This window comes from Coregonus lavaretus, assembly GCF_964263955.1.
Source record: "Coregonus lavaretus genome assembly, chromosome: 6".
Taxonomy (NCBI): Eukaryota; Metazoa; Chordata; class Actinopteri; order Salmoniformes; family Salmonidae; genus Coregonus; species Coregonus lavaretus.
Genome location: NC_139993.1, coordinates 7,563,949 through 7,588,963, shown reverse-complemented (window position 1 = coordinate 7,588,963; position 25,015 = coordinate 7,563,949). Strand labels below are relative to the sequence as shown.

The following is a 25,015-nucleotide window of genomic DNA, read 5'->3' as shown; positions in this document are numbered from 1 at the left end:
AATGACCCGTGCACCATTTGTTTCAAGGAGCCTAATGAATCCTCACCTCATGGTAATTAATGGGTCCTCTAACGGTGCTGTGACTGAAATGGTTTATTGTGTTCTTGTGTCTCCGCAGGGCTCTTCTCTCACATCCTATTGGACGAGGCAGCCCAGGCCATGGAGTGTGAGACCATCATGCCTTTCGCGCTTGCCAGCAAAAGCACCCGCATCGTGCTGGCTGGGGACCACATGCAGGTAAAACTGCGGTTTAGGATGATGTCATTGGTTTAAACAAACTCTGACCTTTTGAAACGAACTCACTGTTACTCCTTTTTAGGGCCTTGAGTTTTTCTTGGTCAGGTCATGTAGTGGAAAAACTTGGGCATTACTCATATTCTCTCATGCAAATGAACTCCGAGTTCTGTAGTCCTTTGCCAAGCTAGCAAATAAAAACCAGTGTATCCCCCAAGTCCTTTACATTTCCATGTGCTTTGGACTCCGTCGTTAGCCTGTGGCTAACTTCACATTGGCCGTGAGTGAAACAGACTGAGGAAAGAAAGAACTTGGCAGAGAGAGCATGTTTACCTTTCATAGTCCAGTCAGACGAGGCAAACTAAAGTAAACTCCCCCTGTCAGTCAAGCTTTGTGGAACACTCCTCTTATTTCCGTTTCTTTTTGTGTTCTGAACATTGTGTTTATTGAGTGCGACAGGAAAGGATTAAGAGTGGGCAGTAGATAAATACACCTGGCGGGAGTTTAACCATGCCATAACGGTTTTAATTCTTTCTCTACTCCTTCTTGCGACCTCTCTCAGAAGGAACAATGCCTCGAAAAATGCTCAATTCTCCTCTCCTGCCTCTCCTCTGTCGCTTTCTTTCTCTCTTGTGCTCTCTCTCTGTCTCGCTCTCTTTCTGTCTACCTCTCTCTCTCTCTTTCTCTCTCCCTCTACATCTTAATCTGTTGCACTTTGTCTGTACGCTGCGTGTCTGTTGCCAAGGAGGATTTCTTTGCCCCTCTCCTATTCTGTCTGTTATCACTGTTCATTATGGGATGTTGTTTTGTCTCTCGGCTGAACGAAGTAGGCTGAGAATAGTGTATGAAGGTCCTCGGCTTCTATTGACTTCAGGTCTTCTATTCACTGTGTGTGCCTCTTTAAAAGCCTGGCAGAACTTTTCCCCTGAGAGACTGGGAGGTTCAACCTGGAGCTAAATTACCACAAACACAAAACAATCTACAGTGAGGGGAAAATAGTATTTGATCCCCTGCTGATTTTGTACGTTTGCCCACTGACAAAAAAATGATCAGTCTATAATTTTAATGGTAGGTTTATTTGAACAGTGAGAGACAGAATAACAACAAAAACATCAAGAAAACGCATGTCAAAACTGTTATAAATTGATTTGCATTTTAATGCGTATTTGACCCCTCTGCAAAACATGACTTTACTTGGTGGCAAAACCCTTGTAGGCAATCATAGAGGTCAGACGTTTCTTGTAGTTGGCCACCAGGTTTGCACACATCTCAGGAGGGATTTTGTCCCACTCCTCTTTGCAGATCTTCTCCAAGTCATTAAGGTTTCGAGGCTGACGTTTGGCAACTCTAACCTTCAGCTCCCTCCACAGATTTTCTATGGGATTAAGGTCTGGAGACTGGCTAGGCCACTCCAGGACCTTAATGTGCTTCTTCTTGAGCCACTCCTTTGTTGCCTTGGCCATGTGTTTTGGGTCATTGTCATGCTAGAATACCCATCCACGACCCATTTTCAATGCCCTGGCTGAGGGAAGGAGGTTCTCACCCAAGATTTGACGGTACATGGCCCCGTCCATCGTCCCTTTGATGCGGTGAAGTTGTCCTGTCCCCTTAGCAGAAAAACACCCCCAAAGCATAATGTTTCCACCTCCATGTTTGACGGTGAGGATGGTGTTCTTGGGGTCATAGGCAGCATTCCTCCTCCTCCAAACACGGCGAGTTGAGTTGATGCCAAAGAGCTCGATTTTGGTCTCATCTGACCACAACACTTTCACCCAGTTCTCCTCTGAATCATTCAGATGTTCATTGGCAAACTTCAGACGGGCCTGTATATGTGCTTTCTTGAGCAAGGGGACCTTGCGGGCGCTGCAGGATTTCAGTCCTTCATGGCGTAGCGTGTTACCAATTGTTTTCTTGGTGACTATGGTCCCAGCTGCCTTGAGATCATTGACAAGATCCTCCCGTGTAGTTCTGGGCTGATTCCTCACCGTTCTCATGATCATTGCAACTCTACAAGGTGAGATCTTGCATGGAGCCCCAGGCCAAGGGAGATTGACAGTTATTTTGTGTTTCTTCCATTTGCGAATAATCGCACCAACTGTTGTCACCTTCTCACCAAGCTGCTTGGCGATGGTCTTGTAGCCCATTCCAGCCTTGTGTAGGTCTACAATCTTGTCCCTGACATCCTTGGAGAGCTCTTTGGTCTTGGCCATGGTGGAGAGTTTGGAATATGATTGATTGATTGCTTCTGTGGACTGGTGTCTTTTTATACAGGTAACAAAATGAGATTAGGAGCACTCCCTTTAAGAGTGTGCTCCTAATCTCAGCTCATTACCTGTATAAAAGACACCTGGGAGCCAGAAATCTTTCTGATTGAGAGGGGGTCAAATACTTATTTCCCTCATTTAAATGCAAATCAATTTATAACATTTTTGACATGCGTTTCTCTGGATTATTTTGTTGTTATTCTGTCTCTCACTGTTCAAATAAACCTACCATTGAAATTATAGACTGATCATTTCTTTGTCAGTGGGCAAACGTACAAAATCAGCAGGGGATCAAATACTTTTTTCCCTCACTGTAGTTTAGCCTGTGTCAGATTAGAGGTAATTGCTAATGGGGGGGTTTGTGTGTCTTTAGCGTATCTTAATCAAAGGTGCTGTTGAGGATGTTTTTTTTTTCGGAGCACCTCAACGTGTTATGCTAACTTTAACTATTTTATTATTTCTTATTGTGGCATTGTCGAAGGAACCTGCAAGTAAGCATTTAGTTGGACAGTGTTTATATACCATGTGTATCCTGTACATACGACTAATAAAACTTGAAACTTGACAAATCACGCTAATGGCGCCACATCTCTGCAAAAATGTAGCGACTGATGATAAGATACTGGCATCTTTGGTTTTGGAGACACAGGTACATTTGATTTTATTTAGATTTGGTTGGAAGGGAACTCATTGATTTGGAGCATTGTTATGTACACAGACTACGTGACATGAGCTGTCGAGGAAGTTGTCTTTTGAGTACGGCAAGACGGTCTGTTCCATAAGCCAAATGGACATTATCTGAAACCAAAAGTAGATTAGATATTGCCACTAAACATTTACAGTTCCAGTTTTATTGACTACAAATACAGAAAATACAAAACTCCAGTCAGGCTATATCGTCACCTGCACATCCCTGTTGAATTGAAATGAAACAAACGAAAAATAAATTGAGTATGTTACTCAAGATGCATTTTACTCAAATGTTTAAGGGTTGCCCTCACTTAATAATAATAATAATAATAATATGCCATTTAGCAGTCGCTTTTATCCAAAGCGACTTAGTCATGTGTGCATACATTTTTACATATTTTCACTTCTCTACCTCCATCTCTCTCTTTTCCCCGTTCCCTCCCTCCAGCTCAGTCCGTTTGTGTACAGCGAGTTTTCTCGAGAGCGGAACCTGCATGTGTCGCTGTTGGACCGGCTGTACGAGCACTACCCAGCCGAGTTCCCCTGCCGCATCCTGCTCTGTGAAAACTACCGCTCCCACGAAGCTATCATCAGGTAGGTGTGAACTCTATCACGCCGCCAAGAGGGGGTGGGAGGGGAAGGATGGGGAGGAGGTGGTGAGTGCAGTCAGCGCATCATGAATAAACACTCAGCAATAGTGAAGGGGGGGGGGGGAATTGATCGTTACATATCGCAATATTTTTAACGATATTATATCGATATTGATTTGTTAAATAAATAGAATTTGACCCCGCCTCTGCAACATCGTTTACAAATGGGAGGTTTTATGCAGGCAGAAGACTTGACTGAGTTGACAGTCCCTCTTGGCTATTGACATACATAAAAGCCCAATGTACACTCGGAGTCCCATGACCACAGTGTTAAACAATTCTCAGATGGGGATGCTGAAAGTTTTAAGTGGTGGCTTATGAAAGCAGTAACCACGCAATGTGTTTTGAAGTGGTTACTCCACTTTAAAGTGGTTTTTGTATTTTATATAGTTGAGATGTTCAAATGCTTTTCACTCACACACATTTACATTTGGAGAACATTGTGAATGCAGATTTCTTTACAAGAATCTCGAAAGTCATTAGGAACGGCGAGGACCGTATGGAATGGAAAACTATCCAAACAGATGGCACAATTGTCGAAGAATAGCCGCAATGCACGCAACCGTATCCGTATTCAATGCACGCCCATGCAACCATGCCTTTCTCAGCTGACGCCTGTTGCAACTGTGACATTTGTGAAGACCCACTGATGTTAAGTCTCCCACCCTCCCTACCTTCAGCTACACGTCAGAGCTGTTCTACGACGGGAAACTGATGGCCAGCGGGAAGCAGCCGTCTCACAAGGACTTCTACCCGCTGACCTTCTTCACAGCGCGCGGCGAGGACGTCCAGGAGAAAAACAGCACGGCCTACTACAACAACGCCGAGGTATAAACCATTTAGTTCCCTGTACACCACTGACTTAGGACTGTATTGATTGAATTGAATTAGTGCGTTCATGGTGAATTGAATGTTGATTGAATTAGTGCGTTCATGGTGAAATTTAAATGGTGAATCATTCAAAGGAATCGAGTTGAAATGCACACACAGACAAAACACACCCCATGCAGCCAACATTACTGTAATGTATTACTTGTGCCTCATATTATTTACTGAGCTTCACAACCAGACATGTATTTGGAAAATACCCGGCACTAAACGCTAATTCCTTGTGAAAGGCCAGCATTTAAACCAGGCACTCCAGGGACTGAGTTTGACAGTCAGAGGTGCCTCTCCTAGATCTGAGGGGAAACTCGCCAAGTTGACCCATGAACCCAGCTGACAGAAGCTTGACAGAAGCTGCCCAATTAAATTGGATCTGCTCCCATCACAGCGCTGCGCCAACCTGTCATAGACGCCACAGGAATTACCCTACCTCCCTTTGACGATACCGCACCTGTGTCAAATGGCTCGGGACATTAGCATAATCTCATAGGTTTAGGTTGCCTTGATTAAGTGTGTGTGTCCTGTTGTATGTCTGCTGATGTGACGTCTGCGCTGGATTCTCCTAGTTTTTTCCCGTCATTGGCTGAAAAGGCCCCTTGTGCAGCAGTCATTTCCACCGTCTCTTTAGTTCTGCTTACTCTTTGGGGGTTTTAGGCCCTGGTTAAGTACTTTGACGACTCATAAAAAGTGGCAACAAGTTGATTAAAATGTACTGATGTCCCCTGCGTTGAGCTTGTAATGTTTCAATTGACACCTATGGAGGATGAAAAGGTTTTTGTTTGGAGGCAACACGGACACCCTGCCTTCCAGGACAAATGTTTCTATCCAGCTCGAAGGTCCATGAAAAAGCGTGCCACCTTGTAGTCAGTGAGGAGTAGGGTGAAATTGCCCCTAGCCGCTGATCTTGGGTCAGTTTTGCATTTCCCCCACTTATGGTTAAGGCTAGTATTGGGGAGGGGAAGCTGATCCTAGATCTGTACCTAGGGGAAATGTCACCCCAGAGAAGATGCCAGTTTTTGGACATGATCTATGAGAAACACTGGCACTTGTAACCAGTCTCTCCTTCCTGTGTTACTCGAGGTGTTTGAGATCGTGGAGCGGGTGGAGGAGATGCGTAAGAAGTGGCCGGTGGCGTGGGGCAAGCTGGACGAGGGCAGCATCGGCGTGGTATCGCCCTACGCCGACCAGGTATTCCGCATTCGCGCCGAGCTCCGAAAGAAGAGGATGCACGAGGTCAGCGTCGAGAGGGTGCTCAACGTCCAAGGTGAGAAGAATACTTTTTGAATATTTATTGATCCATTGCCTTACAATGGATCAATAAATAAACAATGATTATTTAAATTAACTTATGACACTACGTTCCACTGTAACCCATGGCACAGCCAGACATTTGGCCCATATTTGCTATCAAATAGAATAACAATTTCAATACCGCAATCACAATGGAATAGTGAAGATCAAATCATACTACTCATACACTGATGAAGCATTTGCGGGACTTTTACTGTGGAACTTTTTTTTCTCCAATTTAAATTCTGTTTTGACATTCTAAGACGGCAGCGATTTTAAAGTGTGACTCTCAGTCTTTCAGTGATAGTGTGTGAGATGTGGGCCGGGGGAGTTGGCAGCAGCACTTCACATCCTCTCTCCTAACACAGTCTGTCTCTCATCACCCAGCTAGCAGCTCCTCTCGTCTCCGGGACGAGGCTAACGCTCCCACTGGCAACACACTCTCACACAGCCATACGCTGCTGCTTCCAGCTCATTAACTCTCTCATTAAGGAGAAGATGCAGCGATCAGGACGGATCTCACAACACACAGCTGTCTCTGTGTTTCTCAATGTGGTGTTGGTGTACAGTACACACACACTACCTGGAGTTTGAGAGAGTGTGACTAGTGTTTTGTTTTTCTGGATTGCCAAACGCATATGCTTTATCATGAATCATTTCTGCAGTAATTGGATCGTATTTTGGGTCATGAATGATGTCAGCGCTGGGTCGAGGTACTTGGATCATATAATTATTATAATGTAATGAATTAGTCATTATGTTTCGATGAGATTCATATCCACGAAAGCACGCTGAATATGACCAGTAGCGCTTAGTGACCTAATGAAAAAGCATTGTATGAATGCAATTCATTACCTAATAACCTTTGCCATTCTACTCACTAGCTGCTCATTGGCTGAAAACGAAAGTCTAAACTGACCTTGTATGTACCTCTCAAACCTCTTCAGGGAAGCAGTTCCGGGTGCTCTTCCTGAGCACTGTACGCACGCGACACACGTGCAAGCACAAACAGACGGCCATCAAGCGCAAGGAGCAGATGGTGGAGGACTCGACGGAGGACCTGGACTACGGCTTCCTGTCCAACTACAAGCTGCTCAACACGGCCATCACTCGCGCCCAGTCCCTGGTGGCCGTGGTGGGAGACCCCATAGCGCTCTGCTCGGTGGGCCGCTGCAGGTATGAAAAAACCAACCAGGACGTGTTCTTATGGGTTAGGGCCCTGTTAGAATACTGAAATGAATCCTTCCCTGCTCCCTTCCTTGAAGAAATCCCTGCTCTGACATGGCTGGATTGGTGAAAGCTATACGGTAGAGCTGTTGCTTACACCTATCAATTTGTGTTAGAGCAGTGATTACTCCAAGGGATGGTGGAAGGATGGGTGTGTTTTTATAGTATTCAAACAGGGCCTGGAGTTTCCCCTGGTCGCGTCCTAGTCATCGAAGTATTGCACTTGACTGGGTTTGAAATCTTGCTGTTTTCACGTTCCATTACATGTTCTGAAGGCTCACTGTAAATATGTTGCAGTGTGTGTGTGTGTGTGTGTGTGTGTGTGTGTGTGTGTGTGTGTGTGAGAGAGGGTGGGGAAGGGGCACAGTCAGTGTGCCAGCTGTGCAGGAAGAAGTAGCACAGTGGGGGCATGTCTCCCTGCCAGGCAGGCCCGCTCTACCCCTACCACATACACACACACATTCACACACCCTCCCCAAGCCCTCTCCAATGCACGCCCGTGGAGTGTCAGCTTAGGATGACATCATAGCGCCAGGCCTTGACAGAGCCATTGACATGAGCAATGTGCTCTGTTTCTGGGGTGTTTGTTTTGATAATGTTCTCATATTGTAGGAGGGGTGGGGCAAGGGAGCATTACTCTCAGAAACCATATTTTAGGAAATTAGTTTTTCTCCAATGGAACTGAAATATGAGGGGGGGTATTGAATTTGGTGCAGCTATTTGTAATCTAAGGACTTCTAATTTCTTCCCTGAATGGAATTAAGCCAAAACCGACACTTTGCCTAGTTCTGTGTTGATTACGTCCAAATATTTCTCCCATACTCAAAACATCTTTAGGGCTGGGGCACATATTCTGCTACCCCATTCCCCACTGCAAACACACAAACGCACACAAACAACACCCCCACGGCGCTCGCTGAGCCCCAGCTGCAGTCCCTCTCTCTCGTCGCCATGGCAACTGTTGAGCGTCAGCCAATTGTGGCATCCGGCTGCGGCAGTTGTTTAGAAAACCTTATAACAATGTAACCGACGGAAAATCAATGGAGCTAACGAGGAAGATGCTCTGTTTAGATGGACTGTCTTAATGCCTGGAGAGGGGGGCACCCCCAACATCAAACTGTCACCTTTTTAAGAAGAACAGACAAGTGGGCTGGTCGTGACACCATAGAGTAGGCTGCACAGTACATACGCGCATGACTTGCATACACACTCGCACTCAAACACGCACATGGAGGGTGGGAAGGAGGAGTATGAAAGAGAGAGGGAGAGATGATTGGGATGTTGACTCATTTTCGATATGTCACACCCCCCATGTTGGTAAGAACACGGCGCTGGACGGACACACACACACACACACACACACACACACACACACACACACACACACACACCACTCTGCTGTGCCTGTCAGATAAACCAGCGGGTAGCCACAAAGGTTAAGCAGCCCGACTACAGAGAGAGGCCATAGCAGTTCTATTTACACATACCCCTCCACAGTGAAAGATGTCACCAAGTATATCATGATCTCTCTTGATCTTTTTAGACGCTTCTGTTATTGCTGACGTGATCCACATTGTCTTTTGTGACTGATGTGTGGAATACAGTCCACGCTTGATAAATGCACATCGAATAAACAATAAACTGAGCGTAAGGGCAGTGAAGTTACCAATTCACATTTGTTTTACTGATTGTGTACAATTCTCCATCTATTTGGACTTCAAATTCCGAATGAACAGATTGTGATGTAGTCTCCGTCCATGCTGCCCATGTGGGCTTGATGTGGGTCATTGAAGCGATGCCTTAAACGTGGGTAATCGGAGGAGAAGGGATAGCAATGGGGTGGGGGTGGTTTAACGGGGGGGGATGCACTCAGACCGCCTTATTGACACCTGATTAACAAAAATAGCCTTCACAAGTCACTGCAGATCAGTTATATAACACATACAAACATCTACCTCCCATCCAGCTACTATAAGGAAGGAAGATGCACATTGTCACTGGAGTCATAGCTCTGTGAGACAAGAGCACTGTACCACACCAGCCATAATTGTGGGGTGCCCTCAATTTGATACCAGCACAAAAGCCTTGCATTTGCTTTCAGAGTAAAGCTAGGGATTCATAGAAATGTACATTCAATACCATTCATATTCTATAAGTATTTTTCAATTTACTCCCTAAATTGTTGAAATGGGCACTGACCCGAAGTTAGGGATTAGAGTGAATCTCGCAAGCTTGCATCTGGCTGATGCTTTTTCATAGAGACGTCTACTCTTGATGCAGTCATTTTCAAGTCACAAACTCTGACCCCTTCTTTGAATATTTCTCGTTGGATTTGCGATGAGTATGCTGTCATTTTAAAGCACCTGTAGCTGTCGCATTGTGATGATGGACGGGACTCTTGTGAATAGGGACCTGTCTCATTTTGATGATGTAATGCCACAGAGGGGACAGTTGTGAATAGGGGCCTGTCTCTGTTCCTTAAAGGGCTGACAGCTTATTTTCCCTCGGTCGCAGGTTCCGTAGTTAATATGCAAATCTAAATAATTACCATACATTTTTGTTCACCCGGACATTATGCAAGCTGTGTTGTGTTTCCATACACATGCATACACTCATACACACACAAACATGCAAATCATAGACACACACACACACACACACACACACACACACACACAGTCTACTTGTCAGAACTGAGCTGTTATGAACATGCCAACCCCACTAAAGACATTTATTTTGCTTTGGTGTTGCTGCCTACAATAGGCCTTTTAAATGGACCATGATTTATTCATTCATGCTACAGTACATGATTTGGAGTCATATCTACAGTAGTGGGTGGTTTAATAATCAAATAATGAAAGTAGGAGCCTTTCACATGAAGATTCTGTGCAAGATTTGACTTTTTATTTTATTTAACCTTTTATTTTGACAGTCTTTTCTAGATGAGCCCTGTATATCACCCCAAGACACATCAAAATACAATAAACACATTAAACTACACATTCATATACACATTAAAATACATTATTATACACGAAAAGCAAAACACAATCATAAAAAAACAGACATTCTTCAGTAAAAAGGCACCCTAACAACAGCCTGAAATACCCCAGAGGCACCAATTCCTCCAATTTTTTAAGCGTATTGTAGATCATTCCACATGTAAGGTGCAAGGAAATGAAAGGCTGATTTACCTAAAAGAGTCTCCAGAGTTAACCAACCCTGTGAACGGTTTTGATAACTTGTCATTTTAAATCTCAACAGTGATGTTAGGTAAGTCGGAAGTTTGTTGAGCAGGGCTTTGTAAACAAAAAGAGCGTAATGATGTGATCGGCGTGACTTCAGAATCTGAAGGTGTGTGTGTGTGTGCACTGTGCCTTTCTTGAAATAAAGATGACTGTTAAGTCAGCATGTGAGCGAATGTGCAACCGAGTGCTTGAGAGTCAAGATAAAGTGTATGTTATGAGAACACGGCCATATATGTCCATGCCACTCACATCACCCCCTCTCCTCCCCTCTAACAGAAAGTTCTGGGAGAAGTTCATCTCCATCTGCCACGAGAACGCCAGCCTGCACGGCATCACCTTTGAGCAGATCAAGGCCCAGCTGGAGGCCCTTGAGCTTAAGAAGACATACGTGCTCAACCCGCTGGCGCCCGAGTTCATCCCCCGCGCCTTGCGGCCCCAGCCGGCCCAGCACCCCCATCAACATCAACATCATCACCAACACCCACACCCCCAGGGACACACGGCCACCAAGCAGCCTGGGTCCCATCAGCAACAGCAGCAGCAGCAGCAGTCTCCCCCGAAGGTAAGTGGGTTAAGACTGGGGTAGGGGTGGCAGAGCAGCTTGGGTCTGGGGCTATGGGAGGTGTACTAGGATACTGAAGGCTGGAGGGACTGTGCATTGAGGTCTTGATTGCACCGGTTTGTGTGTCACGAACTGTAACGCTGCTGGGTTTTTCACGCTCAACAGTTTCCTGTGTGTATCAAAATGGTCCACCACCCAAAGGACATCCAGCCAGCTTGACACAACTGTGGGAAGCATTGGAGTCAACATGGGCCAGCGTCCCTGTGGAATGCTTTCGACACCTTGTAGAGTCCATGCCCCGATGAATTGAGGCTGTTCTGATGGCAAAAGGGGGTGCAACTCAATATTGGGATGGTGTTCCTAATGTTTTGTACACTGTGTATATTAAGCGAACGGTGATGAAAGATGAGGCTGGCACAGTTACCTTATAACAGTGGAACCGACGGTTATGGATGAAGACGTCATGAAAATAAAATAACCATCATAACCGTAAAATATTTTTTTGTGTGGAACAAACAGCTGATTGAAGACAGGACGGCCGGGCATTCGTGCATTTGAGTCCGTTTCTGCTGTAACATGGACTCTACAACATGATGAAACTTGAAACAATCAAGGTGTTGTAGCAAACAAGTCTTTTTTTGCCTAGGCAACGCCCCCTTCCTGCAGCAGCACATGCAGTCAAGAGCGGAGGAGAAAATGTCAGTCTAAAAAAATATATAACCAAAATAAAAGGAGGGCGGGGATAGGACTGGCCACCCCTCAGAGCCTGATTCCTCTCTTGGTTTCTTCTTAGGTTCCTGCCTTTCTAGGGAGTTTTTCTAGCCACCGTGCCTCTACATCTGCATTGCTTGCTCTCTGGGGTTTTAGGCTCCGTTTCTGTGACAACTGCTGTTGTAAAAAGGCTCTATAAATACATTTGATATATATATATATATATCGTTTTTTTGTGGGGGGGATGTGAATGTAATCATTTGGCTGACCAATAACCTTCATCCAAAATTCCATGACCGTCATAGCCCTAATGAGAGGGATGCATGGCTCGGGCTATCAGTGTTTTTAAGTCTTGGTAGTAGTACAACAGTACACTCACAATTCACATATTCAGTGGTTTTAGGGCTCAAGGAATGAATCTTATTTTCAATTAAATACAACGTAATTGGTAGAACATTTTGTACTTTTTGTGGTTGCATCAAGAGTAGTTTCCTCTCAAGTAAGTCCTCTAGGTAGTTTTTATTACTATCGCAAAACCATGTTTTCTTTTCGAAAGTGGGTTTGAAACGACAAGGAGAGAATAACCACTTGAGTTTGCACAAGTGTCTTTTTTATTGTCTCCCCCTGTGAAAATGTAATCAGTTTTTCTGCTGTCCTCGCTACTGGCGTAAAGGTTAACTAAATCACCACAGCTGCCAAGCCCCTGTATCCCCCACTGGGTCCAATGAGGTGGATATCCACATCACACGCACGTGCACACAGTCGTGCGCACTTGCGTGGGTGTACACACACGGTAACACACATAAGAGCACACACACACAAATTGGGTTGATTACAGGCTTTTACTCTTTTCAAAATACTACTCCATACAGAAAGGTCAGTAGCAAGGTCCATTGTCTGGGCAGTAAACCATAAAAAACAATATACCGGTATTCATTCGTGGACCGGTTTGGATTTTTACCCTACAGTCTATAACGCTATTTTAATGTTGGATTTCTAACGTGAAATTATTCAGTAATGACTCGTAAAAATAATGGCATTCGTCCGTTTTTATCGCCTGTAACTGCTAACAGCTGAGAACTGCTAGTTAACTTGCAAGCACAACAGTCAACAAGTTTGGGAGTACAGACCCCACGAAATCGTCCGACTGCCCCTAGTGGTGAAAGTAAGAACTGCAGTTGAAGACGAGAATACGTGGGGGGACTAAATAGAGGAAATTAATGCAGGAAATTAAGAAATTGATAAATGCTGGAATTGAACAAATAACTATGCAAATGGAAAACCATTGGTCGAGTACCAGAGTTTGAATCTTTTAAAAAGTTATACAAATAAGACTACTTCACTGTCAGTTTTGGCCTATTATTTTGGGATGGTTTGGTTGAACAGTATAAAGCAATCGGAAAAGAGAGAGCCTAATAAAACCACTTGGAATTCATTTGTTGCCATACACTAGAACATTTATTATTCAGAAACGTCCAATACCGTCATAATGTCAAAAATTAGAATAATACTGTGATGTATTTTGGCCATATCGCCCAGCCCCTACTGCCAGGTATGACATGCACAAACACATATACATACACTCTTGTATACACAGTACACATACTCAAATGGCAACTTACAGCTAGGCGCACAAACATACTCACAGGTGACACACACACACACACACACACACACACACACACACACACACAAATCCTTACTGGGATATTCAGCTCTCGTCTGCTACAGTTGACACTCAAAGCATGTCTGTATGTTTTCTTGCTATAATCTATTGTATGTCAATATGTTGAAAGGCCTCTGATAAAAGCATATTCTAGAGACTGCTGTAATACAGAGAAACATGTGCCCAGTCGGACGTCTTCGAAGTTCGTTTGCCATCTTGTATGAGCAGACAGATAACCGTGTGTGTGTGTGTGTGTGTGAGCCCCATCTTGCTCAAGTATTCATCCTCCAGGTACATCTGACATTGCTGTCACTTTGCGTGGACTCGTTCCGAGCTCCCAATGTCACTGGCCCAATATGGCTGCCAAGCAGGAAATGCTGCTGCCATCACCCGGCGTCCCCTGGTCTGAAGGTGTCCTCCTCCAGCTCCGTCTCTATCTCCCTCTCTGGCTGTGTGGTACTGGTCATCTGGCCTGGCATAGACCTAGAAGAATCTATGCCTGGCAGATGCAATGGAGCTATCATTAGCAACTGTATTGTACCTGTGACAGAGGTTGCCTTAGCAGGAGTGACATTGAGAGGCTTTGATACAGTCACCTCATATTCCTACAGACGTAACATCTAAAAAGATAGGGTTTACTATTGACTTCCGTTTTTGCTAGTCCTAACACACATTACATCGCTCATATATATATTGTTTTTGTTAGTTTTTTTGTTATTTATATATATATCTTTTATTTTTTATATGGTACATCTAGATCTAGTACATCTATCGACTACAATATCTCATCCCTGAAAATATTTTATTTAAACATCTATGAATATCCTGTTTGTCGCAAGACAAGACGCATTATGCAAAGACAACCTATGCTATTAGGTACGATATCGACTTGGTAGCGACTGCTTTTTAAGTTCATAGTCATTTGCCCTCCATATGTTATGATGGATTTTCCAAGGTCGTTTTTATTTCTTGTGTGCTGTAGGTAGTTGTCACTGAACTCCTAACAAATAACCCAGCCCTTATGCCTTGTAATATCAGTCGTAATGACAACTCTCTAACCTTTTAGGCTAATAGTTACTACATTCGCTATTGAGGGGTCTCAATCATAGGTCCAGACTGTACATCATTGGTCTCAACTAATTTCAAATCATATGCTGAATAAATAAATAATATGCCATTTAGCAGACGCTTTTATCCAAAGCGACTTACAGTCATGCGTGCATACATTTTTGTGTATGGGTGGTCCCGGCGATCGAACCCACTACCTTGGCGTTACAAGCGCCGTGCTCTACCAGCTGAGCTACAGAGGACCACCAAGAATAGGCTGGCTTGTCATCTAATTGACCCCTGTCCCTGACTACAGTTTATTTCCCTTCGTTTGAACCACAGTTCCCTGTTTTAACCTCACACTTGTAATAGTTTAACACAGCTACAAGAAGCATAACCTGAGTGTCTAAACCGATAAAGGGAAACCAAACCAGCCATCTAACCCATCATGAGGCGCGTCACCCAAGGGAATTCACGTCAGGTGTTATCAGTTAACACCACCTTCTAGGGGGATTGCGTGCCTCAGCTCGGCTACGCTAAAACACGCTAAAGTAGATTATTGTGTACATTCCTCCGTGCATCAATAATACAACCGGTTACAAGCCACCTAAAGTCAATTGGATCGAGAACTTCCATGTTGTCGGTCACGTAACAATCAATGTCAATGTTAGACTTTGTTGTCTGAAAATAGATACGGCCCAATGTTGTGAGGGCGTTAAAATGGAACCTGGGGGCACAGAATTGCCTCTTTATTCTCTGTATATGGAAGAGTAGAGATGGAGAGAGAGAATTAAGGTCCTGCTTGTTTTATGCAGATGTATTGGTGTGTGAGTGTGTCTAATTTGCTTTGGATAAAAGTGTCAGCTAAATGGGGTATTGTGTGTGTGTGTGTGTGTGTTTGCTTACTCCAGTCAGTGTCAGTTTCATTAGCAGAGAAACTAATGAAGAACGTGCATAATGTATGCGTTCCTTTTAATATAGTAATAATGTAAGGAAACCTACAGCGTTTTGATATCTTAGGGCCAGTAGTATTTCTGCCCACATGACTTGGCCACATGAAAGCCTACTTTCGCTAAGAACTCAAATGCATTATGTTTAAAATGTTTCGACCCATTGCTTATTCGTTCTATCAGTTACATTTTTGTATAGAAGATATTGCAAAGCGCCCCGGCGTTTTCTCTAGTCAGGTCGCATTAGGTGTAACTCCTGGCCCTAGAGTTCTATAGCTGCCTCCCTCATGAATCCACACAGTGGATTTTATATTCTTCAAGAGCTGCAGCAGAATGCATTATCCTCTAAGACTGTTGTTGCCATTTAGATTCAACAGCGTTGGCTAATTAAAGCGTTCTGGAAGCGTTAACCGTGTAGCCATTGTGACATATGTGGGCCACGAGGATGTTACGGTTACCGCTGCCTGCCCGCCGCTTCACATAGGGAGCCTCGCACTCCTCCACTTGCTCCCTCCTTCCCTCCCCCTCTTTTTCTATGGACTTCTCTCGCTCCAGCGCTTTCTAAAGGATGCCTCCCTCTCTCCTTCTCTTCCAGGGGAAAGGGCAACATGCAAACCACACGGAGCACTTCCCACCTGAAGGATTTGGTGAGTGTCCATTGCTTCTCTTCCCTCCATTATCTAAGTGTTGACTTGTCTATTTGCATCCCCTTTGGGATACTCTTTCTGGGGTCCACACACATCCCAATACAAACAACACATACACACACACACACACACACACACACACTAACAGTGGTAACTGTTTGTCTAAGGTTAAACACTGTTAGTTACCACTGGTAGTGTAAGGTAAACATTGCCAATGCAAACTGCAAGTCAATAACACTACACTCTAGCTGTATGTAGTTTGAAGGTGAAGCACTGTCCCAGTCTTAAACTTCCATCTCTCCACAAACATACTCAATGTGTTTCCCTCTTCTACAAAACATACCTATTTTGTTAGTCATAATACAGGAAGGACACCATATTTATTTATTTTCCATTGACTGGGTTCACTTCTCAATGGTTCATGTTTCACTGGGATGTGAAGATTCAGAATTAGAGAGCTGTACCGTGGATCATTATGTACCCTACTGTGTAGGAGCGCTGTCACCATGAATCTAGTCACCCCGTATGGAGAAAACACAAGGGGGACAGGGGAGAGATGGATAGAAGGGGAAAGGAGGTATATTGTGCCATGACTTTAGACAGAGAGCAAGAGTGAAGATGAGGACAGTGAGGTGTATCAGGAGTACCATCATATAACATGTTATTATTGCTATCAACACAGTAATAACTGCCGTCATCGTCAACATCATCACGCAACAGAACTGAACTCTCCGTCACCATCCTGTCCCCCCACCCTCCCTCTCCCTCATCAACTGCAGAGCTTTAGACCCAAGGCTGCTGTGGCAGTATAAGAACACAGCATGAAGTCATAATATGGTGTAGTCTGGGAAGACGTGAAGGCAGGTTAACTGTTCTTTCTCCTCGACTGGGGGACAAGGAATTCTGCACAAACAAACATCTATTTCTAGCTAGATCATCATAGGAGCTGTCTACACTTGAAGACCAACATGGTGCAATTGTTGTTGTGAAAAATAATATAATACGATATAAAGTTTAGACATCTTATTGCCAAAGAAGTACCAATTGTTTTGAAATACAATAACGTTATCTCATGGGGAAATTGGCTTGATCTGCATAGGCACAAATAACACAGACCAAAACAATGATTAGGTCTAGATAATAAAATCCTTCAGGATTAGCTACAAGACTAGCCACTGCTGTAATGAATATCACTTTTTGGAGTAGCAAATCATTAGCAAATATTAACTTTTATATTTTGTTCTACTATTCTCTTCTACTTCTAGGAGTTGCACATTATTAGCAGATATTAACTTGCTATCTTCTCTTCTCTTCCTCCCCCAACCCTCTCCAGTTCAACCCAACCCTGCAGTGTTGATGGGCAACCCCATCCGGGCGTTCTCGCCGCCCCTGGGGGGCACACCTGGCAGCATGGGCAAGTCCCCCAGTCCCGTGCAGAGGATAGACCCCCACACGGGCGCCAGCATCCTCTACGTGCCCGCCGTCTACGGGGGCAACATGGTCATGTCCATGCCACTGCCCGTAAGTATACTGCTACTGGGAATTGTAGTTTATTGTTGAGGAAAGACTCAATGTGTGGGTTTTGGCTTGAATGAATTGTTGGAAGTCTACTGCTTTGAGTCAGTTGGACGGTGTTGAGGAAAGAGTCAAATGTGTGTGCAGAACCTACAGTGTACCGTACAGTCTTATGCATATGTATACTAGCACACACACACACACACTCACTCACTTACACAAATCCTTCTGTTGGTGTTTGTTCTTGGTCTAAATGCACTGTTTGAGTTTAAAAGAAAACAATAATACTTTTTGGGTGTAATATGATGAATCAGTTGAGGAAAAAACAGGGACCCCTTATGCAATACTGCATTTAATTCAGACGTGTCAGTTGGGCTGTGGTGTTATGCCGAGTTGTTAACGAAAACTCAGCAGCGCGTAACGATCGCTAATAGTGCCAAAATCCCCATAAGCTTGATTGCGAAATGTTCCTTTTGTGTTTGGGCCCTCTCTGTCTCCATTACTCTCATCTTTCTTGGAAAACAAGACAAAGAACATCACTTTAATTGAGAATAATGACTTCTGTTAGTCTGAATATTTTCAATTCGGCCCGCGGTGTAAGATTTCACACTTGTTATTCCTCGTACAGTAATGGAAAGAAAGTTAACTCTCCATCTAAACCAATCTATGCTGTTTATTTCCCCATTAAACCATAATGGCACTTGGCTGATAGAATTAGCGTTTTTAATCAGGAGGATGATTTGACACGGTAAATGGCTGTGTCGGCACACGGAGGGGAAGGCTGTTTGGAAAATTATGTTCTCGTTAGATAGATGCCATCCTTTTTTCAGTTCTTTGCTGCACTAATATTTCATCATTTTGGGAAACAAACAGGATTATTTAACTATTTTCAGGGCCATTTTTCTTAATATTTGAGGAGGATTTGTTAGCGTACTTTTTTTGTAAGCATTCTTTTGAAGATGCAAATATATAGAAATTAGTTTATTCTATGACCATGCAAACAATTGGAGAGCCTCCATTCCTTCACATACCAATGCCTTTTTTTTTTTACCTCTTGAGGAAATTATGGATGGATGTGCTTTGTTCAAAATTGCCTTTTTCTAAATGTTCATTGTATGATGTATTTCTGCGCACTGTTGTCAGTCAATTTGCATCCACTGAAATAAAGGGATATGTTTCACTCACCAGCCGACCTGACGGGTGGCAGTCCAACATCAACCTGCTCTCCCTTTCATAACCAGATAAATATTTTAATACACTGTCTGTTTCCTCCGACCTGCATCAGCCACTGTGCTTTTCACATAGACAGTCTGCACATCAGGGGGGAACACTAGTCTAGGCTATATTATATTTGAAAATATCTAACATGGTAATTCAGTGCGAAGCATCAAGGCAAGCTACATTCACTTTTCAACGCAGTATCTCATGCATATGTATTTTCTTGTCGGAACTTGTCAGTTGTAAAGTGTCTTAAAGCATTTTACTAGAACGTCCATGAGAAAAATAGAATTTCGTAGACCCTTTATCTAAATTTGCCTAGGTACCTACATCACTCTTTTAGGAATGACCTGTTACCTAGACTTGCACTTTTTGGGGTCTACCGATATTTTTATAATTTATTAAACAGGGACAATGCGCTGTAATCCACATTTTTGAATGAACTACGATATAACCACTGGAATTAGCTAACCTACTTCCTGTCAACCCTATCCACTATGCTCTGACTAGGCATATTGTATTTGACATATATTGATGTGTGTGCATTGATTTTATATTGACTCGTATTGATGTGGTGTCCAGTCTGTCCCCATCCAGTTGCCATGGCCCGGCTACCAAAACCGCTTTGCCATGGACCCACGCATCATGAGCCACCAGGCGGCCATGGCCTATAACCTGAACCTGCTGCAGGCCCAGAACCGGGGCTCGCCCATCCCCTACGGCGGAGTAACACACCCCTCCCCCTTGGGCATGGGCCAGCAGACCAGTCCTGACAAGGAGCTTCAGGCTGATTCCATCAGAAACGGTGTGTAGCAAATAAGTTGTAGTACTTGATTGTGGAAATGGGTAGAAACTGTGTCTTAGCACAGTAGCTGAAAAGGTACCTGCATTTTTGAACCCCTCAGGTAAAATGGACGGGTGTCCAAAGTCCGAGCAGAGCCGGCTGCAGACACCAGAGAGGAAGGCCTCGGAGATGAAGGATAAACAGGTACGTTGTTGTTGACTCGCTCTGTAGTCACGCTGTTGGTGCATTAACACAATGAGAAAAAGTCTCCATTAAAGCCTATTTATTGATCAATAATTCAAATAATACATGATTTCAAAAAGGAGTTTTGCTTTGCTCACACATTTACACAAATAAGTATTGATATAGATGGGGGTTGGTTGTTTAGCAACAAAACCGACGTGTGTGTGCAACTATGGGGCAAAACAGACTGGGTTGGCTTGATTGTTGACAAGTAAACTGTATTTAGTCTCCAATGTTTATTGAAAACATAAATACATTTGCACAATGAGCACTTGTTTTCTCTCATACATCGTTAGTTGTTGGTTAGCGAGCTAGCGAATTTTAGCCATATTAGCATAGACGTGACATCAGTCAAAACACAAAACAACACATGCTATCAAGAACAAGATAAAACTAGCTGAAACAAGCCACCTACGATTCCCCACATGGCAGTTTCTTGTCATTGTTTCTATCTATCTGGCCATCCAGAATCACAACAATACACAGACTTCTGCCCCAATGAAGCGTGTGCATAGTTTTCGTGACATTGTCAGCTAACCCATCTATAGTTAATGAACTATTTAGAATTGATACATGGATAAATGAATTACGTATCTGAATAAGTTATAGTTTAATTAATTCTGTAGAATTGCTACATGACTAAATGAGCAATGTGATTGTAGCCCTGTTCACACTGTTTGTCTTCACCTCCTCCAGGGAGAGTGTGATCCGGGCGGTGGCCGGGTTCTGGACTCTCAGACAGACGGACTGGGTTTCCCCAATGCCATGCTCCACCGCAAGGACAACTCAAGCCAAAGAACCCTCAACTACCACTTGGCACCCCCCAACCCGGCCTTTGCCCCCCACCCCGTGGGCCGGGCCTTCCCCCCACAGTACCCCGGCGTGTCCAGGCTCCCCTTTAGGGTGCCGCCCCAGCACCCAGGCGGGATCCCGGCCATGGGCCAGCCTAACCAGCATCACTCGGCCCAGCTCTCCCCAGCCTACGCCAGTGGCAGCCACAACCCCTCCTTCTTCGGCGGGGCCATGGCCTCCCACAGGGGTGTGCTGGAGACAGAGGAGGAGGGGCCAGAGGAGATGGGGAACTCCATGAGGTCCCAGATGGGCCACCAGGGGGGGCACCACCCGGCCCTGTCGCAGCCCAGCCGGGTTAACAGCTTCGGGGAGGACATCCAGGAAGGAGGCCTGGGAGACGGGATGGGTGAGTTCTACCATAGTTCAAATTCTACGAGTGCAACTTTTATTTTTTTTGTCCCCTCTAACCGGGAGGTTTATTCAAAGCAAGGGAACAATAATAACAACAAAATATCAAACAAGAATCTGTAAATGTTGAATGATAAAAAAAACTCAAGGAGCTAAATATCTGTAAATATTGAATACTCTTGTAATGATACAGGTAGGTATACAGGTGGAAATGTATATCTGTGTGTTGCATTACAGTCTGGGCTGTGGTTCAGGAGCAGCCAGTTTGGTCCACAGACGGTCCCAGAAGGCAGGCTGCAGGGCCATGTCCCGGTGCCAGTCCAGGTAGGTCCTGGTCTTGACCATTCTGGCCAGACAGTGGTGGGCAGACAGCTGCCTATGTGGGATGTCCTCCAGGAAGACCAGGATGAGGATGTCCCTGTGCTCCAGCAGCAGACAGAGAGTGGCCAGTCTCAGCTCCAGTGTCCACCAGTTACTGCGCAGGAAGTGACGTAGAGGCTCGCTGTGATGTTATCCACGGTGTCCTTCCCTTGCTGGAAGTCCCTGCTGTGCAGACAGAGACGTAGGAAGGGAGGCCCCCTCTGTTCCAGGTTGGGCAGCAGCTGTTCCACCACCCAGCGCTCGTCTTTTCCGCTGTACGACACAAAGGCATCATAGCGGTACCTGGGGTTGGGCCTCCGCACTGCTTCCTCGCGCCAGCCTCGGGCTATGTGAAAAAGGGCCAGCAGCTAGTCCCTGGCCAGCTGATGGAGCAGGACCACCATCATGAAGAGGAGCAGGCCCAGAGATGTGCAGAGGAACAGGACAAATCTCAGGTCCAGGGTACAGTTGGCCTCCAAGTACCTGCCGAAGTTCTGGATACCGTTAGCATTTTAGCATGTCAGCTCCGCTTCTCCGGCCTGAAACAAGATGACCTGGACTTGTTTTTGTCTCTGGGCCCAGGTGATTAGCCAAGCATTGTCACAGCTGCAGTACAGGTGAGGATCTGCGAATAGCATGTACCTCAGGCTGGTCAGGGGTTCTGGGAAGCTCTCCATCACGGTGAACACCTCATCGATTCGCGCTGCCTGAGGGGAGTGCAGGTTTCTGCTCAGGTCCTCCTCTAGACTTAGGATTCCACAGTCGATAAGGTTCAGGCTCTCCAGCCTGATCAGGTTGTGGAACATGATGGCCAGCCCTGGCTCCAGGTAAAGGTCCAATTCTTCCAGCTTCAGATACCTCAAGTGCACAAGCCTGTTCAGGTCAGTCATGTCCATAAACTTGGCATAGAGCTTTGAAAGGAAGTCAAACTCCTGCAGGGAGGGGAAGTACTTTGCGGCGAAGTGAGACCCACACAGGAGGCACTCTGTCTTGGCCGTGAGGCTGACGACAGACTGGAAGAACGGCCTCCAGCAGTCTTGGAACGACACGGTTGGCGCACGGAATTGAAGGGACAAGCCTGGTTTTGGGGTGCTGCCGCTGCCAATGATAATGGTCAGGTTGTACCGCAATGTGAAAATTGTCATATGCATCAACCCCTAACGGAAGATTCCACATATGTGCGTCAGATTTACACTATTCTCTGACTCACTGGTTGGAGGGAGAACGTTTCCTAAATCTACACTCTTTAGGGAAGTGAGGTGGATTAATGCATGAGCTTCGATGGCAGTCTCTATGGGGGTGCCACAGGGTTCAATTCTCGGGCCGACTCTATTCTCTGTGTATATCAATGATGTCGCTCTTGCTGCTGGTGACTCTCAGATCCACCTCTACGCAGACGACACCATTTTGCATACATCTGGGGCCTCATGTACAAAGACTTGCGTTGAATTCATACTAAAACATTGCGTACGGACAAAGCCATAAATGTGCGTACGCACCAAAAAAATCTGATGTATGAATCTCTGCGTACGCAGCATTCCACATACATTCTCTTTGTACATCCCAATCAACGCGAAATTGAGCGCACATGCACGAGCACCACACCACACCCTGTCTCCTCCCTCAATTAAATCAATTTAAATATGGTAATTAGTCCAATTTGGCAAAAGAAACCTGCAAGAACATGGCTAAAGCAAGCAAGAAACGAAATTTCACTGAAAACGAATTAGAGGTGCTACTATCAGAGGTAGAAACAAGAAAAAATATTTTATTTGGAAATCTGTCCTCTGGAATTAATAACAAAAGAAAGAAAAAAGAGTGGGCGAGTTTGTCTGATGCCGTCAACGCGGTGGGATCTGAGAGTCGCACCGTAAATGAACTGAAGAAGAAATGGTCAGACATAAAGGTGGAAGTTAAGCGGAGAACTGCTGCGCACCGACAAAGTGTGGGCAGAACAGGCGGTGGTACAGGGACCGATGAACTTGCACCCTTTGATCAGAGAGTTGCCTCTATTGTAGGAGACACGTTAATCTCTGGAATCGTATCCGCTGATGTAGGAGACTCGGATATACTACAGGACTGCCAGCAAGGTGACTCAGATTTATTTCCTTAACTTTGATATACATAGCCAGCCACCGTTTAATTTTAAAATGCATGCAATATAGCAAAAGGTACACCAGAGATTTCACGTATCCACTGCTTTTATTGCAAATGCGTGTACCCATTAATAAGGAACAGACTCAAATTACTGTTAAGATGTGCCTGTGTTTAATTGGACTTAGGAACCGCAGGAACGTCCACTGGCACGCACTCAGAGTCCGCACCACCTGAGCAGCCAGAGCCCATTCAGTCCAGCGTCTCCCGTGTCTCTAATGTTCCCCCCAGTGCTGAAGCCCGTCCATCTGGCCGTGTCTTGACGCATGCTGTTCTGGAGTCACAACAACAAATTGTTAGGGCCATTGAAGAAATGAACAGTCACCTTAAAAATGTCACTGACGCACTCACAGAAATAAGCCATTCATTAAAAGAATTGGTCAAAAAATGAACTTTGTGTCTGAGTACCATTTATATTGTCGCAATTACACGTTGACGGGCCTGAATGGCTTGTTGATTGTGCTGCACATATACTGGTCCTGGGTCAGGGTCATCTGGCGGTGCCCCCACCTCACCAAGGGGTATGCCATGCCTGTGCGCGACATTGTGCGGCACTCCACAGGCCAGTATGATGCGGCAAACCTTGTCAGGGCGGTATAACAGCATCCCCCCGGTCCTGTCAAGGCAGCGCCACCGACATTTCAGCTGCCCAATCGCCCGCTCCACAACTGACCGAGTGCGGGAATGGGCATCATTGTATCTGCGCTCTCGGTCAGTTTGTGGGTTGGTGAGGGGGGTTAACAGCCATGTCTTTAGTGGATAACCACTGTCTCCTGATGGGCAGTAATAATAATTACAGACACAAACATTTTACTTTTAGATAGAACCATACATTTAAATGCATAACTTACCAAGTAGCCACCCATCGCGCACCCTGCCAGCTTGGAGTCTCATCCCAACCATGCTGTTTGTAAGGATATATGAATCATGGGTTGACCCAGGCCACCTTGCCACAATATTTGTTAGACGCATTTGTGCATCACATATAATCTGCACATTTATTGAATGGAAATGTTTCCGATTCACATATGCAAATTCGTCTTCAGATGGCGCCTTTATAGCAATATGTGTGCAGTCGATCGCTCCGATTACATTAGGAAAACCGGCTATCGCTGCAAATTGCGCTTTGATGTTTGGCTGGTCACCTGCATCGTATGGGAACGTTATATACCTGGTAGACAAGCGGATGATGCCGTCCCATACAGGTGGCATTGCACGGCTCAAACACGACTGGCTTATTCCTGAGCGGTCTGCCAGTTCTCTTTGGAAAGAACCGGTTGCTAGGAAACCAAGTGTAGTAAGCACCTGTAAAGGAACGGGTAATGCGTGGCTCCTCACTGTCTCTCTTTCCAAATTCGGACCCAACTCAGCGCAGAGCTCCAAGAGTATAGCCCTTGGAAATCTGAAACGGCTGATGAGCCAGTCATCGTCGTGGGCCAGAAAATCACCGTGGTCCCTAAAAACTCGTTC

At 45.0% G+C, this 25,015-nt stretch overlaps 1 protein-coding gene and 1 pseudogene across 2 annotated transcripts in view; one reads left to right on the top strand and one right to left on the bottom strand.

Moving 5' to 3' along the window:
* The window catches only part of LOC311130472 (putative helicase with zinc finger domain), a 67,515-nt gene that overhangs the window by 29,624 nt on the left and 12,876 nt on the right, over nucleotides 1-25,015 (top strand). The window contains exons 17-27 of the mRNA XM_084163210.1: nucleotides 119-237; nucleotides 3,637-3,782; nucleotides 4,519-4,666; nucleotides 5,804-5,987; nucleotides 6,961-7,189; nucleotides 10,765-11,050; nucleotides 16,020-16,071; nucleotides 17,405-17,592; nucleotides 19,387-19,609; nucleotides 19,710-19,792; nucleotides 20,528-21,029. Of these exons, the coding sequence (XP_084019336.1) occupies nucleotides 119-237; nucleotides 3,637-3,782; nucleotides 4,519-4,666; nucleotides 5,804-5,987; nucleotides 6,961-7,189; nucleotides 10,765-11,050; nucleotides 16,020-16,071; nucleotides 17,405-17,592; nucleotides 19,387-19,609; nucleotides 19,710-19,792; nucleotides 20,528-21,029 (2,160 nt within the window). The remainder of the gene's footprint in view (nucleotides 1-118; nucleotides 238-3,636; nucleotides 3,783-4,518; nucleotides 4,667-5,803; nucleotides 5,988-6,960; nucleotides 7,190-10,764; nucleotides 11,051-16,019; nucleotides 16,072-17,404; nucleotides 17,593-19,386; nucleotides 19,610-19,709; nucleotides 19,793-20,527; nucleotides 21,030-25,015) is intronic.
* Nucleotides 21,036-22,903, bottom strand: LOC311130473 (toll-like receptor 13; annotated as a pseudogene). The gene has a single exon. The product of its transcript is annotated as a toll-like receptor 13 (transcript).